We start from the raw sequence: 15,331 nt of genomic DNA, 5'->3' as shown, positions 1-15,331 counted from the left end.
GCCGCGCTCTACCCCCGCCCTGCGCGGAGCCGCGGCCGCTAATTACAGCTAATTACAGCTCCGGGGCTGCGGCCGCCCCGCCCTGCCACGGCCCCGGGCAGCCCCCGGGCACGGCCCCGGTGCCGGCCCCGGCGCTGGGGTTCGCGGGCCGCGCTGGGACAGGCCGAGGCGGGCCGGGGCAGGGCGGTTCTGCGCGGGGGTCCGGGCTGCAGCGGGGTCCGGGCTGCGGGGGGGTCCGGGCGCACGCCGCGTCCCAGCCTGTGACAGATGCCCGTCCCGCCCCGCCGGTGGAGCGCGGGGATGCAGGGGAGGGCCGGGGGCTGGCGGGGTACAGGGGAGCCAGGTCCGGGGCGCCCAGAGGGGCTCTGGAGGGTGGAGGGGTACGGGGGGGCTGCGCGTGGCATGGGGATGGTGGTGGGACCAAGGGATGTCCTCCCTGGTGGGACCCAGTGTCCCTTAGGGATCCTGAGCTCTCAGCAGATGGGGGGCTCGGCTGCAGCCCCCCTCCCAGCACCCCCCTCCCCACCGACACTGGCACCCCACACCTTGGGGCTTCACCACGCCGTGGCCCCGGCCGGCTGACAGGTCACGTGGAGGCCATGTCCAAAGAATTGTCTTTATTAAAAACGGGCAGATGGAGGTTGGCAGAGTGGGCAGCAGGCAGGAGCCAGGCCGAGCCCCGCGCCCCCGCCCCGGCCGAGTCCCCGGGCGCCACCTCCCAGCAGAGCCCAGCCCGACCCGGCCCAGCTGGCTCAGGAGAAAGACAAAGTCGTTACGAATCCGTGTGCGGTTTGCGCCAGGCAAACACCTCTGCGTGGCGGAGCTGGCTGCAGCGAGAGTCCCGCTCCCCAGCCGGGGCTCCCCGGGCTGGGCAGCTCCTGAGGGGCGACCCCGGGACTCCCTGCCCCTTCCTGCCCCGGGGATGGCAAAGCCCCCACCTCGGCAGGGGCTGCCCCACGGCTGCGAGGCGGCACGGCCCCCGGCCCCCCGGGGGTTCAGGCTGCGGGACGGGAGCCGGGGGTCGGGAGCGGTGGGCAGGGAGCCACGCGCCGGCTGGAGCCGGGTGCCCGGGTGGGTGCTCAGTGCTGGGGGCACTGCAGGATGTCGTACTTGACGTAGCCCACCCGGTCCACCTGGTAGCGCGGTGTCATTCTCCAGTAGAAGCGGCCCTGGCAGAAGTGGTACTTGTCTGGGCGAGGAGGGAGGCAGAGGGAACAGAGGGTCAGCGGGAGGGTGGCTGCATGAGGACCCATCCCAGCAGCCGCCCGAGCAGCACGGGCACCCGGGGATCCGGCCCCGGCAGACAGCCCTTCCCAGGGCCCAGCCAGCCCCACCGCGGGGGCCTGACGCCGTGCCCTGCCCCAGGGCCGTTCCCCATGCCCACAAGCATCCCCAGCCCAGCACCGGAGTGATGAAGCCCCTGCCCGTGGGAGGCTCAGGGCAGTCGAGGGGTGACAGCACGTCCCCCACCCGCCAGGTCCCTGCTCACCTTGGTAGAGGAAGACGTTGCGTGCGTCGAGGGGGACACCGGTGAAGACGTCGTCGGTGGCACGGGGGTAGCCCTTGTCCACCCTCTGGACCTTCACGTCCAGCCTGCAGGGAGAGCAGAGCCGTGCTGAGGGCTGCCAGGAGCCCCCCGTCGCAGCCCCTCGCCGGGGAGCTGGCAGCTGCAGCCGTCCGGACCCGCTCACCTCCAGTAGCTCTCCCCACTGAAGAGCAGCACCTTGCCGCGGCCTCGCTGCAGAGCCCCCGCGATGCGGCCGGCTTCCTTCCCGATGCCCAGCTTCTCGATCCCCCGAGGGCCCAGCACGCTCTTGCCAGAAAACACCCAGAACTGCCGACCTGCAGCCAGGAGAGAGCACGGGCATCAGCTGGCCCCAAGGGCACCAGGGCGGCACTGGGCTCCTCGCAATGCTGGCGGCACGGGGCCGAGGGTGGCAGGGGCAGAGCTCACCGGCGAAGAAGAAGACCCTCTTGGTGAGCACGTCCTGGAAAGCGGCGTCGATGACAGCCGGGAGGCCAGGCCAGGTGTCCGCGATGGAGAAGGCGCCCTGGATGCCCGACTTCCAGAAGGACGAGCGGGTCCAGTATTTCCTGGTGGGGAAGGTCAGCCGTCCTGGTAACTTCAGCCTGGCACAGCCCCATGTCCCCCCACACCCCTGCCACAGCTCCGTGTCCCTCCACATCCCCTCGTCACCCCAGCACTCGCCAGGGCAGGAGGCACTGGGTGCTGCTGCTCACCCATCCTTGAAGAAGTGCAGCTCCCCGTTGATCTCCGTGATAGCGTCAAAGTTCTTCTCCATGCAGGCGTCCCGGCTGGGGTCCACAGGGATGGACTCGGCCGTGGGCTCCGGCGTCTCTTCCTCCTCCTCGGTGGTGGAGGTGCTGCCGGCCTCTGTGGGCATGGGCTGGGGCTCCTCGGTAGGCACGGGCGCAGGGGCGGTGGGCTCGGGGCCAGAGCCATGACCTGAGCGAGTACAGGGGAGGGCGTGAGGCTGGGGGCAGGCCCGGCGCCACGGGACCCTCGGCGTGCCCGGCTGCGGCGCAGCTGCTCACCATAGAGGTACTGGATGCCCTGAACGTCATCTGGGTCCAGCTGGAAGTCCTGGACATATCTGTACATGGGGTACATCAGGGCCTCCCGCACGCTGGAGTGGTCCAGCCCCAGCGAGTGCCCGAACTCGTGGGCAGCCACCAGGAAGATGCTGTAACCTGGGGGAAAGCACCAGCCTCAGCGCCTGGACGGACAGGACACACCGGCCGGGGACCGCGACTGCCGTGGGGAGCGTGCCAGCGCGGCAGCACGACGCGGGGCCAGGCGGCACAGGGGAGAGTGCAGGCAGGGGGCAGGCACCTCTGTCAGGGCAGAAGCCCCACTTCTTGTCGGTGTCGTAGTTGCTGGTGGTGGCACACCAGAGCTTGCCGTCCTGCCGGCCCTGGCTGGTGCAGGCGCTGTACGACTGCCCCAGGAAGGTGAAGGGGAAGACGCACGGGTCGCCCTGGGAGTTGCCGCCGATCACCGCCGTGTCTGCAGCGCAGCATCAGTGGGGCTGCCCCGGCCCCCGGCCGTGCCGGCCAGACCCCGGGACAGCCCCAAGACCCCTCGGGTGCCCAGGCTGTGCACCACGGCTGGGGACCGGGCATCCCGCGCGCCCCCTCCCCCCTCGCACCTCGGTTGGGGCAGAAGCCGTATTTCTTGTCCTGATCGAAGTTGGCGGTGGTGGCACACCAGCGGTAGCCGTCGGAGCGCCCGTCCGTGGTGCAGGTGTCGTAGGAGGTGCCGTCGAAGACGAAGGGGAAGACGCAGGGGGACCCGTCGCTGTTGCCGCCGTTGGTGTAGAGCACTGCGGGGTGAGGAGGGGTGAGGATGGCCCTGGGCTCCACGGGGCCGGGCAGGGGCTGCAGCAGCTGCTACTCACGTTCGCTGGGGCAGAAGCCGTATTTCTTGTCGTGGTCGTAGCTGGCGGTGGTGGCACACCAGGGCAGCCCGTCCGTGCGCCCCTCCGTGATGCACCGGGAGTAGGAGTGGCCCTCGAAGACGAAGGGGAAGTGGCAGTTGGCCCCGTTGGCGTTCCCGTGGCGGGTCTTCACCACTGCTCGGGAGCGGGGACGGCTCAGCAGCAGGGCTGGGGTGGGCGCCATCGGCCCCCCCGGCCCGCCAGGCCCTGTCCTTACCTAAGCCAGTTCCCAGCGTCCAGAACTCGTCGTCGTCAAAGTGGGCATCGCCCTGGACTCCCCGGCCCGGGGGAAAGGCATGGGCCAAGAGCCCGTCCTTGCCGTCGAAGGGGTACCCGTCCCCGTGCTCTGTGGGGACAAGCACCCTCAGAGCCGGCCCCGCCAGACGAGCTCCCGCACCCTGGCGAGGGCAGGGACCCCGAGCAGGCGAGCGCTGGCAGCCCCCGCGTGCCTGCACTCGTGTGCTCCCGTCAGCACGCGTGGGGCACAGGGACCCCGGGAGCCGCGGGGTGACGTCCCGCGGGCAGGGCACGTCGCCAGCCCTCTCCGTGTGGCTCCCGGCTCCCTGCCTGCCCGCGGGACGTCACCTCCGCTGCCGAACATGATCATGATGTCCGCCTCGCCGCTGTATATCTGGGTGAAGGTGAGGGGGGTCACGTCGCTCCACACTTTGAACGCTCGCTTGAAGGCGTCATCAATCACAGCGCGGTCCAGGTCGGGGGAGTAGTTCATCACCCTGCCGGGGGCACGCGGGGGTCAGTGCTGCCGGGTGAGACCCTGCTCCGGGCACTCAGCGAGGACGTGCCCCCGCCCCGGGAGGGGACAGCAGCGCTGGCACGGCCGGGCAGAGCAGCCGGCCACCACCCTCCGGCCGGGGCTCAGATGCTCTCCCGGGCGCTGGGGAGCAGCAGATGCTGCTGCTGTGGCAGCTTGGCCCTGGCTGCGCCGAGACCCAGCTGTGCCAGCAGCACCGAGGCACGGCTGGCGGGCTGAGGCTGCCACCCTGCCCGCGCCTTTGCGCCCGTCTCCGTCCCCTGGGGACCGTCCCCCCGTGCACACGGGGCTGCATCTCCCGGGGCGGAGACTCACCGGTACGTCAGGTCCATGTGGTCCCACTTGAGGTCCCCCTCGAAGGTGAGGAAGGTTCCCACGTCGGGGACGCCGCAGCGGGGGGCTCGCATGGCCTCCAGCGTGCCAGCGTCCAGCTCCCCCGTCTCCTCCAGCCCCAGCTGCTGCTGCATCCTGCGCAGCGCCTTGGCCAGGGACACGTGCTTGCTGCCCGACTTCGCCTCCGCCTCTGTGGTGTAGCCGAACCGCAGCAGGTAGCTCTGGGGGGGAACGGCGGCAGGAGGGGCTGAGCGAGGCGGGAGTGGGGCTCGGGCAGTCCCGGGCACCGCAGACCCCCGGGGCCCGATCCCAGCCCAGGCACCTCGCGGGGCGCAGCACGGCCGGCAGCCCCCGAGCTCGGCCGGCAGCCCCACGCTGCCGCCCCGGGAGCCCGGGGGGCCCTGGGTGCGGGAGGGGGTGGTGGGGCTGCGCTCCCCTCACCTCCGCCAGCTCCAGGTCCGACCGGGGGCTGACCAGCTCCCCCGGGAAGGTGACAACGGCCTGCGGCTTGCTCTGGAGCGGGGCCGCGCCGCAGGAGAGGGCCAGCAGCCCCACGGCGAGCGGGGCCAGCAGGACGAGAGCCATGGTGTGGTGGCGGCAGGAGGGCTGTGGCCGTGCAGGGTCCCTGCCACGCTGCTCTGGGTGCCGCGGGCTCCGGCTCCTATTTATGCGGCGGGGAGGGCAGTGAGTCACCCTCAGACCCCTCAGCCGACTCACGCTCCCTTCCCACGGTGACGAAACGCACACTCAGGCTCCTCCGTTCTCTGCCTTAACTGTTTCATCACCTTGTTTACAAAACACGCCCGGTCCCGCGGCCACGCTGGGCACGAGGACGGGCGCGAGGGAGCGCGGCCTGGGGCTGTGCTGCGGCGGGGCGGCCGGCGGCGGGGGCATTGCCCGCCGTCCCCAAGGCCGCGGTGGCAGTGGGGACAGCAGGGGGTCGCGGGGGCCGGGGGCTGGCCAGGCGCTCAGGGCCCTGCAGCTCTGTCACCACACCGGCTGACGCTGAGCTCGGCCGGCCGAGGGCCGATGCCACCGGAGGCAGAGACACAGGGGGCTGGGGGGCACTGGGGCTGAGCAGGCAGAGCCAGCAGGACAGCCCCGGCCCTGAGCCCACCTGCCAGGAGCCGGACACTGGAGCCCAGACCCTCACTGGGACACAGCGTCTGCCCCCATGTCAGGGAGCCAGACACTGGAGCCCAGACCCTCACTGGGACACAGCGTCTGTCCCCATGTCCGGGAGCCGGACACCGGAGCCTGGACCCTCACTGGGACACAGCTTCTGTCCCCACGTCCCCCACTGCAGCTGCGTCACCCAGAGCAGCAGGACATTGCTGGCATAGGAGGTCCCCTGGCTCTTCACCCTGCGGGTGCCCCTAAACCCACTCGCTGGCAGCCCCCAACAGAGCCCCTCGGGACCGGGGCAGCGCCTGCCCGGGAGCAGCTCCGTGCCCAGGGATGCTCCGGCTGGCGCCGCGGGACACGGGGCGGCCCCGTCCCTGCTGCCAGCTGCTCCACGGGGCACTGCTGACTCAGGTTCCCACCCGGCACAGCACAAACCTCGCCATGGGATGGTGTTTTCCTGCTTCTCCCAAAGTGCCGACGCTTGTGGGAACAGGAGCGGTGAAGGGGAAAGCAAACAGGGATGAGGAGCGAGAGGAAAACAGATGGCAGAGCGGAGAGAAAGGCGCCGCGTCAGCCGGGGGCGGCGGGAGGGCCGGTGCAGCCCCGCGACGCTGCCCGAGACACAGGTCCCAGGATGGGTCCCCCTTCCTCGGCTCTCACTAAGCCCGGGCTGCGCCCCTGCAGCCACCCCCAGCTCCGCGTCACCCCGGGCACTGCCTGAGTCTCTGGCATCCAGCAAGGCCGGGGGTCAACAAGAGGAGAGGGGCCATGCTCCCCACGCCCGTGCAGAGGAGCCCCGGCGCCCGGGGCAGGGCTCATCCCTGGGGAGCATCGCCCGTGCAGGGCAGACGGGCCCACTGAGGGGGCTCGCCCCAGGCACAGGCTCTGCTGTGGACCCCTCCCCGCCCAGCTGGGGTCCCATGGCCCTGCTTGGCGCAGGGGAGCTGCGAGCGGCAGGCGCCCGGTGCCGTCAGGCCGCCGTGCCGGGGCCATGGTCGGAAGGAAGCGGCGCTGAGAAATCGCAGCGTTGCCTCACTCCCCGCCGCAGCCCTGCAAGAGCGGCCCCGGTTCCCGAGCGGAGGAAGTTGCTCCACAAGCGGTCGCCATCCTGCGTCCCGACGTGACAAACACGTCCACCCCACGGTGCCCGCACGCAGCCCCTCCTGGTGGGACGCAGGCCAGGGACCCCCAGCAGCCCGTCCTGGTGAGCCCACGCTTGCCTGGCCCCGGCCAGCTCCAGGGTGCACCAGCGGGTCCGTGGCCAATGGCCCCAAGCACACTCCAGCTGGGCAGCTGGGGTCCCGGCGGGGGGCTGCCAGCTGCCGCTGTGCCCCCCGGCCCGGCCTCTCCCACTGACTCACGGCCCCACTCAGCAGCTTCCTCCTGGCACCGGCCCGGGGGATTTTCTGGTGACTCTCCGGAGGCTCCACAGGGAGCAGGGGCAGGGCTGGGGCAGCAGGGAAACCCCCGTGTCTGGCAGCACCCGAAGCCTCCGAGCTGGGCAGGGGAAATCCACGGGGACGGGCTCTGCGCTGCTGGCGTGGACCCCGTGGGCAGCCCCGTCCTCGTGCGGGGCCAGGCTGGGCAGCCGGTCAGGGCACACGCGGAGGGATGGGACCATGGGCAGTGGTGAGCAGGGGCAGCGCAGCAGGCAGGAAAGGGCTTCTGGCTGCCAGGGACCCCAGCCCGCGTCTGCCCAGGGGCCGCTCACGCCCAGAGCCCCCGCAAGGACAAATGGTATGGAAAAACCTACGCAGACATCCTCCATCCCAGCCGGCTGCCCGAGGCACGAGGCTGCCTGTCACCACCGCTGCTGCCGAAAAGGGAAGGAGCAGCCACCGCAGCCCCTTCCCACGCCCTTACTCACGGCCACCCTCACGCAGGCAGGCGCCGTGGGGAGACCCGTGGGAAACTGGTCCGGGACCCCGGCTGGGGCCGGGCGCCTGCCTGCACCCCTGCCGTCGGGCGGGCAGCAGCCCTGCGTGGGGTGGAGGCTGGGGGACATGGTGGCAGCTCTGCCAGGCTGCAGGTCCCCAGGCGGAGGCTGAGGGGACACGGTGGCAGCTCTGCCAGGCTGCAGGTCCCCAGGCGGGAGGTGCCGGCCAGGCCAGCAGCGAGGTGTGGGGGGACTGGATGGAGCCAGGGATGCCCAGAGCTGGGCCCGGACCCTCCCAGCTCTGCTCCCCAGTGCAGCGAGCAGGGTGGGAGCCAGCGAGGGAGGGAGCGCGGCACCGGCCGGCCAGGGGAGAGGTGCGACAGCTGCAGCCATGGGGTGCACCAGGGTGGCAGAGGCGTCAGGAGAGCAGGGGGGGCAAGGGGAGACCCGGCTGCCACCGCCGCTGCCTCGCACCCGGGCGCCCAAGAAGCTGCGCCGGGGACACGGGAGCGCAGGGCAGGCCCAGGCGTGCGGCCGGCACCCGGCGTGGCAGAGAGCGGCGGTGAGGGGAAGCGGGCCGGGAGGAAGGGAGTCAGCATCTTGTGCGGGTGAGACAGCGCTGGGTTGGGGGAGCACCGCGGCGGCGGCCGCGTCCGAGCGGCTCCCTGCCCTGCGCGCGGGCAGCTGGCAGCCACCGGGGCAGAGCCAGACTCCCCGGCCCAGCCGCGCTGCTGCCGGCCCCAGCACCCCGAGCCCAGCCCCGCTCCTGTCCCAGGGCTCTGCAGCACCCGTGCCCAGGGAGCGGGACTGCCCCGGCAGCCCAGCCCGCCGCACGGCACGGTGTCCCGGGCACGGGGCCGCTGGGCGCGGGAGCGGGGCCACAGGCACAGGGAGCAGCTCTGCGTCAGAGGCTCGGAAGCCCTGATGCTCCTGCTCAAGGGCTCCAGACAGAAACAACATTCCTGCACACGCTCCCCTGTCTGCTGCCCGATGCCGGACCCTGCGTGGGCCGGGATCGCGGCGTCCAGCTGGGCCCAGGACCCTGCCTGGCCAGCCGCCATCCCCGCAGCCCCCCGGCCCTGCCTGCCTTCCCCGCCAGCCTGAAGCCCTGCTGATGCACCTGCCTGCCCTCCTGCCTGGCCCTGCCAGACCTGCCTGTCCCTCGCCTCACCTGGGGAGCTCCCCCCCCCAGCACCAGCTTCTCGGAAATCCTTCGCCCCGGTTTGCCTGGGCAGGAGGCAGCCCCCAGCCCCGGTGCTGCGGCTCTCCGCAGCCTCTCCTCCGGGCGAGGGTGACGCAGCCGGTGTCAGCGGGCGCATCGCCTCCGCCCTGCAGGCACCGAAACCAGCACCGCCGTTTCATCACCCGGCAGCGCCAATCCCAGCTGCAAACCACGCATGACTGATCCCCCGGCCGTCACACCGGCTCCAGGCACCCGGCGGGCGGCACAGCCACCTCCCCACACCGCGCCGAGACATCCCCCCTCCATGCCACCCCCTTCTCCCCCCGGGAAACCTGTCTGCCTCGGTCCCTTGGGGATGCTGGAGAAGGAATCTCCCACCCAGCGCTCTGCTCCTCCGGGCATGGCACCGGCAGCTGGCACAGCCCACGCTGCGGCAGCCCGGCAGCCTCCCCACTGGGCACAGCCCTGCCGATGCCGGAGGGGACCCAGCGCCTCGCAGACCCCCGATGCCGGAGGGGACCCAGCACCTCGCACACCCCCTCAGAGCCCTCACCACACAGCACAACCCCTGCGCTCTCCTGCACCCTGCTCTTCTCCACCAGACAGAGAGGAAACCACGCTCCCGCCTGCTGGGAAGACCTCGGGGTGCAAAATCCAGGAAAGGTTTGAAGAAACGGGTCAGCCGCCAGCAGAGGCCCCCCAAAATCGCCTTGGCATTCGACCCAGAGGGAAAACTGTGAAGAGCCCGGCAGCCCGGGGCAGCCCTGGGCCCGTAGGAAAGGGGCACGAGAGCTCTGAACACCCCAGGGCTCTTCTCTTTCCTGCCTTCCTTTGCTGTAAACTTATTCCCATCCCTAGAACCTCATCCCGTCTCAGCTTTTGCCTCCGGCTTTGGCCACCTTTTGTTCCACCGAACCTTCCCCACGAGCCAGGAGCGGGAGCGCGGTGCCTTCAGGCACGTGAGAGGGGCAGGCGGCCGGGGCTGCCCCAGCTCCCACAGCCCGCACAGGGCGGCACCCAGACTCTGCCATCCACGATGGCTTTGGGAAGGGGTGTCCGGGGGCAGCCCGGCTGCTGCCATCCCCTCCGCCACCCGCGGCCCTCCCCTCTGGGGAACCTGCGGGACCAGGCCCGTGGAGGGGGTGAGGCAGGGCCGGGAGGGCAGCGGGGCAGGACGGGGCTGGGCGGCCGCAGGCTCCTCGGGGCACAGTGCTGCACCGCACCGTCAGCCAGCACGGCACGGCACGGCACGGCACGGCACGGCACAGCACGGCAAGGCACGGCACGGCACGGCACGGCACGGCACGGCACGGCACGGCACGGGTGGGCAGCGCTTTGTTCCCCAAGGGCGAGACAGGCACGGCAGCTGCCTGCTAAAACGGGAAGAGCAGCAATTGTGACAATGACGACGAACCTGCCTGCCTGTCCGGCACGCGAAGGGGACGACACGGTGCCAGGAGCCCGCCGGCTGTCAGCAACAAAGCAGCTCAGGAATAAGAAGTGGGGGTTTGTAGAAGGTGAAATATGGGCAAAACTGGTTGTATTTAATTGTAAACTACAAGAAGCAGAAGGAAGAGTGGTAGATGCAACATGCTCGGATTTCAGTAAAACATTTGACAACTGTTCTAACGCTTGCTGCCAAATTAATTCAGAGCGGCTCAGTTGTCAACACAGGCATATGGACAAAACCCAGGCAGCCTGGGGAACGGCAAAGAGCCTGGCCGTCAGCCGGGAGCTGCCGGGGCTGCACGACCCCCGGCGCCTCTCAAAACCTCTTCTGCAGGAGTGGGTGCCACGGGAGGGGAGGAACGCAGCGACAGCAGCGGGACCACTGGGGACAGGGAGAGCTGCCGTGCTGCCAGGGCAGGAATGGGTCTGGAGAGCCCCCGGGCAAGAGCCACCAGCCCCTCGGGAGCTGCGATGCCCCAAGCACCATGCAGGGAGCAGCCCTGGAGCCCGCCTGCTCGGCCCCGGGCTCCAGCAATCCCTTCCCACGGGGCAGGGGCAACCAAACAGACCAACACCGCAGCCAGTCGCTGCCTAGGGGCTCAGGACCACCACCGTGCCAGAGCCGCAGGGCCCCTCTGGCCTCCGCGGGGGTCCGGCACAGGCTGGAGCCCCCATGGCGGTGCCGGGTACCGAGAGTCCCCGCGCCATGGCTGCTCAGCAGGGCGAAGCCTGGAGCAGGCGATGGGAACGGCCTGCACAACATGCACTTAAGGCCTCTGGGGCCCTGCTACACATACAGTTCTCCTGCCCACTTTGTTTATTTTACTTATATTTCAGTAATTTGCTGATTACCATTTTTTAACTAACCAGCAGTGATGAATCAGCAGTGCAGGAGAGGGTGGAAGCTGGCGGCCTTGGACCGTGGCTCCGAGGTCTCAGGTTCTGGGAAGGAAGCCACAGGATCCCTCCAGAAGGGAAAAAAAACAACCCGCAGCAGCAGCCCTTCTGCAGGCGAGGAGGGGCCGGGCAGGGCCGCAGCCCGGCCGTTTGTGTTCGGCAGCTCCAGACGCACCCTGGGAAGGCTGCCGGCGGTCCGAAGCCCCGCGGGAAGCGCAGCCGCGGCTGCGACCCGGGCACAGGACGAGGCAGGCGGGACAGGCAGCGTACGGCACGGCTCGGTGCCGCCATGACGCCAGCCGGCAGGCATGGCGGCGGGTACCAATGGCGCGGGATGCGGTGGGCTTGAGGGCAGCGCGGCTGTCGCGGCAGCCAGCAGCACGCGGCAGCGCGGCAGGGAGCCGGGCTCCACGCTCCGTCGGAGCTGGCCCAGCCACGCCGCGCTGCCCTGCCCGGGGCAGAACGGCCCGGCCCGGCAGGCAGAGCAGTGCCAGCGGGCCGCCTCCGGCCACGGGCACCCTGCGAGGGTGTCGGCGGCCTCGGCACGGGCTCTCGCCGGCTCCCCGAGCGCTGGGGCGCAGCTCCTGCCCGCCTCGGCAGCACCCTGCCCGGGCCCAGCGGTGGCATCACGGCCAAGGCCACGGCTTCAGCCGCAGCCTCCGCGGCCACAGAAACCTGGGCGTTATGCGACGACACCCCCAGCCGCAGCAGCGCCCGGGAAGCGGGGATCCCACAGGAGCAGCCGGTGCTGGAGGGAGGCTGCTCCTCGCAGAAGTGCCGGTGGCCCAGCTGCCCCGGGCACACGGCAGAGGGGCCGGAGCTGTGCCCGGCGGAAGCTGTCCCGGCTGGCTGCCACCCCGCAGGGAGCAATCCCTCGGGAGAGCCCCAGGCGCCTTCTCCAGGAGCCGCTGCTGCTGGGAAGGAGCTGAGCGGTGAAGCAATCTGCTGTGAAGAAAAACCCATTTCCTGCAGCAAGGGCTGTTTTGCTCAACGTTTTACAAAATGTGCTGATGCAACTGCCCTTCCCAGGTGGGATATAAATACGAGCCTGGTTGATGTGGATTAATGCCCTGCAGCTACACAAACATCACCAGCAATGTTTTCTTAAAAAGAAAAAAGGAAACAAGGAGGAACAAACAGCACGGACGACAAAATCCCTGTGGAAGTCCGGGGCTCGGGTTGCAGGAGGCTGGAGGGGTGCAGCCCTGGGCACGGCGCTCAGCACAAGCCACCACCTATTCTGGGACACTGACCGAAGCCATGAGCTATTGCGGGAGCGGGGCAAGCCCGCACGGCGGGTCAGCACGGCGAGCAAGCGGCCGCTGGGGCAGAGCGGCGTGGCCGAGGGGCACCGGCGAGAGCAGGACCCTCAGCTGGCGGACCCTCGCCCTGCCCCGAGCGGCAGCTCGGCCATCTGTAGCTGCTTCCAGGCTGGAGAGTGTGGAGCTGGGAAACCTTCTGCCTCCTGGGACAGCCGACCGACCGGCCTGTTAAACAACAGCTTCACATCCCACTCCAGCCTTATCACTGTATTCTCCAGGCACAAGCATTTGTGTTGTCTTCCCAGCCCGTTCCCAAAAGGCCTTTAACCTGGCGCTCCCCCTGCTAAGGTATTTGGACACACATCCAATGCATGCCGCATCCATTTTTGGATTCTCTTAAGCCTCTTGCCGAGATTTCTTTCTGTTTTCTTTGGCCCCGAAATGATTTCAGGCACGGGAGCCGCAATGGCAGAGCATTAGCAGACAGGAGCTGTGCCTCCACAGCACAGCACGGGAGCTGTGCTTTGCCTGGCTGGAAATTCTCTGCTCAGCCCTGCTCAGGGCACGCAGTGTTTTTAAAAATAGCAGGTTACCCATCTCGGCAAAGCTCCCGGTGGTACAATCCTCTGAGACACAGGACGTGGGGGATCTCTGCAGGGTAACAGGGAAGCTTTAAGAAACTTTCCATCGGCCGCGCCAGCATCAGGAGGGTCCACACCAGCCCCTGAGGCTCCTGGAGCTCAGGCTGCGTTGCGCTGGAACCATCATCCCCTGGGAAAACCCTTCACCTGCCTCAGAGCGCAGCTGACTGAAGGCAGAGAGAGAGGGAACCTGCTAGTCCAACACCAACCCATCCCGTCCGACACAAATCCATCCCAGAATCACAGAATGTCCCTTCCAGCCCCTAACAGTCTGTGATTCTGCTTCCTCTAGCTGGGAGGCAGTTATCGCCAGGGGTTCCTCCGACCCGCCCCCCAGCAGACACACGGGCTTTGCCCCACAGGCACGCCCCAAGCCCCACGCCCACAGACGGAGCCGGCCTCACAGCCGCTCACAGACAGTGCCGGGCTCCTCCAGCGCCAGCGATGGAGCTACGGAGAGAGGACATCGGAGAGGGGACACAGGAGCTCCCCGCATCGTCCCTGCCCCCCCAGCAACTGCAGGGCTTTGCAGGCTTGCTTTAGAGAGCAATAAAGAGAAAAAACCCCAACCCCTTGGTCTCTGTCAGCTTCTGGCAGGATGGCGACCGCAGCAGCCGGCTGCACGCCGGGACTCGGCACCCGAGTGCTCGCGCAGCCAGCTCCCCCTCAGCTCCCACCAGCCCAGGGACCGGCTTCACCGACACCATCTCCCTGCAGTAGACGAGGGCGTACACCTTTCAAAGATGTATTTAATTAGCTTGAGAAAGGGCCGGAAGATGCTCGCATGCCCGGCTGGCGTTCACGGCCGCTCCTCTGCTGCCTCTCCCGGGCACACGGCTCCCCCGGGCAGCCGGCACCAGATGGGGCCGGGGGATGCGCGGAGCCCCACGGAGGAGCCATGGGCTGAGGGGGATGAATCCAGCCACCGCCCTCCGCGCCCTGGACCAGGAACACCACCACCAAGCGACGCAGAGCGCTGATCCAGCTCACCGCGCTCATCCAACACCCGTCCACTCGGATTTCTGGCAGGCTAACTCCACGGACTGCGCCAGACGAGACACTGCCTGTCCTTCTGCAGCTGGCACCGCGTCAGCTCTGTACCGGCCGTTCTGGCCAGCGAGACAATGCGACTGCTCGCCTAGACCTGCTCCGGACGGAGCCGCACTGCGGACTGACTCAGTCCCAGCGCCCCGGGACCGAGGATGCAGCCGGGACGTGGAGCCCTGGACCCTTCATGCAGCGAGTGCATCCCTGCCGCAGGGACCGAGCTGCCAGGTTCAGCCCAGACATGTCCCAGCCTCAGAACGGCACAGGCACAACACAGCTGCCTTTCTTCCACAAAAAATCCAGGACAGAAACATCCTCATAGAGCACTGAGAAAACATCGGAGAGAGCAAGGAGCCACCCAGGCCAGGGTGACATTGTTAAAGACATCGGCGCAGAGCAGGGCCCAGCTCGGTGGAGCCTGGGCTCTCTGTCCCCAGTTGAACTTGGCGGGAGCAGACGGCACACTGGCGCGCTCAATGGCGCTGCCAGAGCTGGGGCTGCGGCAGGCTCCGAGCACATCCCTGTGGGGACGCCGCGGCATCGGGGGGTGCCAGCAAAGCCCCACCGCCAGCGGCGTGCTGGGAGCCCCTGGCCCGCCCAGCGCAGCCCCCCAGCCTGGGCGCCTGGAGCCGGGGTGCTGGAGGTGCCGCCGCAGCCAGCACATCCCGGCCGGACCTGACAAAGCGGGCGCCCGTCGCCATCGGCAGCGGGGGTGAACCAGCCCGTAGGCAGAGGTTGGTTAGCGGGAGGACAGCGGAAGACGGCAGCTGCAGGACCGCCATGACAAGGGGCAAGCCTGGCTTCTGTAGGACAGAGCAAACCCACAGCTCCCGCCAGGCGCCATCCCCACACCGCAAACCGAGGGGAAAAGCGCTCAGCAGCCCGAGCCCACGCGGGCACCGGGCCGAGCACGGTACGGCCCCCGGCCCTGCGAGGAGGGGCCCGGCCGAGGCCCCGCAGCTCGGCCAGGGCCGCGCCAGGGAAGGGCGGCCCCGGCTGGGTCCGCCGAAGCGACCGCGACCCGCGCCGGGCTCCGCGCCCACCGCGGGCTCCTGAACGCGAGCGGAGCGGCGGGGCTGCACCGGGGGACGCGCCGCCGGGACAGGGCCGGGCCGGGCCGCGGTGCCGGTCGGTACCGCACAGCCCCGCCCCGCCCGGCCCGCGGCGGGATGGGGCGGCGGGATGGGGCGGCGGGGTACAGCCAGCGCGGGCACGCAGGACAAGGCCAGGCCGGCCCGGGCGGGGAGCGGAGCGAAGCGGCGGGGCCCACAGCCCCCGGCCCGCCACT

The 15,331-nt window shown here is 69.5% G+C and overlaps 1 protein-coding gene across 1 annotated transcript; it reads right to left on the bottom strand.

Moving 5' to 3' along the window:
* Positions 1-633: 633 nt before the first annotated feature.
* MMP9 (matrix metallopeptidase 9) lies at positions 634-6,703 on the bottom strand. The gene is made up of 13 exons (XM_075438890.1): positions 5,005-6,703; positions 4,546-4,784; positions 4,044-4,192; positions 3,676-3,804; positions 3,420-3,593; positions 3,171-3,344; positions 2,855-3,028; positions 2,557-2,712; positions 2,242-2,467; positions 1,955-2,094; positions 1,692-1,842; positions 1,490-1,593; positions 634-1,189 (listed from the first exon to the last, which is right to left on the bottom strand). Exons 1-13 carry the CDS (start codon positions 5,146-5,148, stop codon positions 1,080-1,082), a joined length of 2,070 nt encoding a protein of 689 aa, XP_075295005.1. The 5' UTR covers positions 5,149-6,703; the 3' UTR covers positions 634-1,079.
* Between the last annotated feature and the right edge of the window lie 8,628 nt (positions 6,704-15,331).

The sequence above is a fragment of the Opisthocomus hoazin genome, chromosome 18, assembly GCF_030867145.1.
Source record: "Opisthocomus hoazin isolate bOpiHoa1 chromosome 18, bOpiHoa1.hap1, whole genome shotgun sequence".
In the NCBI taxonomy this organism is placed as follows: Eukaryota; Metazoa; Chordata; class Aves; order Opisthocomiformes; family Opisthocomidae; genus Opisthocomus; species Opisthocomus hoazin.
This window is presented reverse-complemented; position numbering and strand designations above follow the sequence as displayed.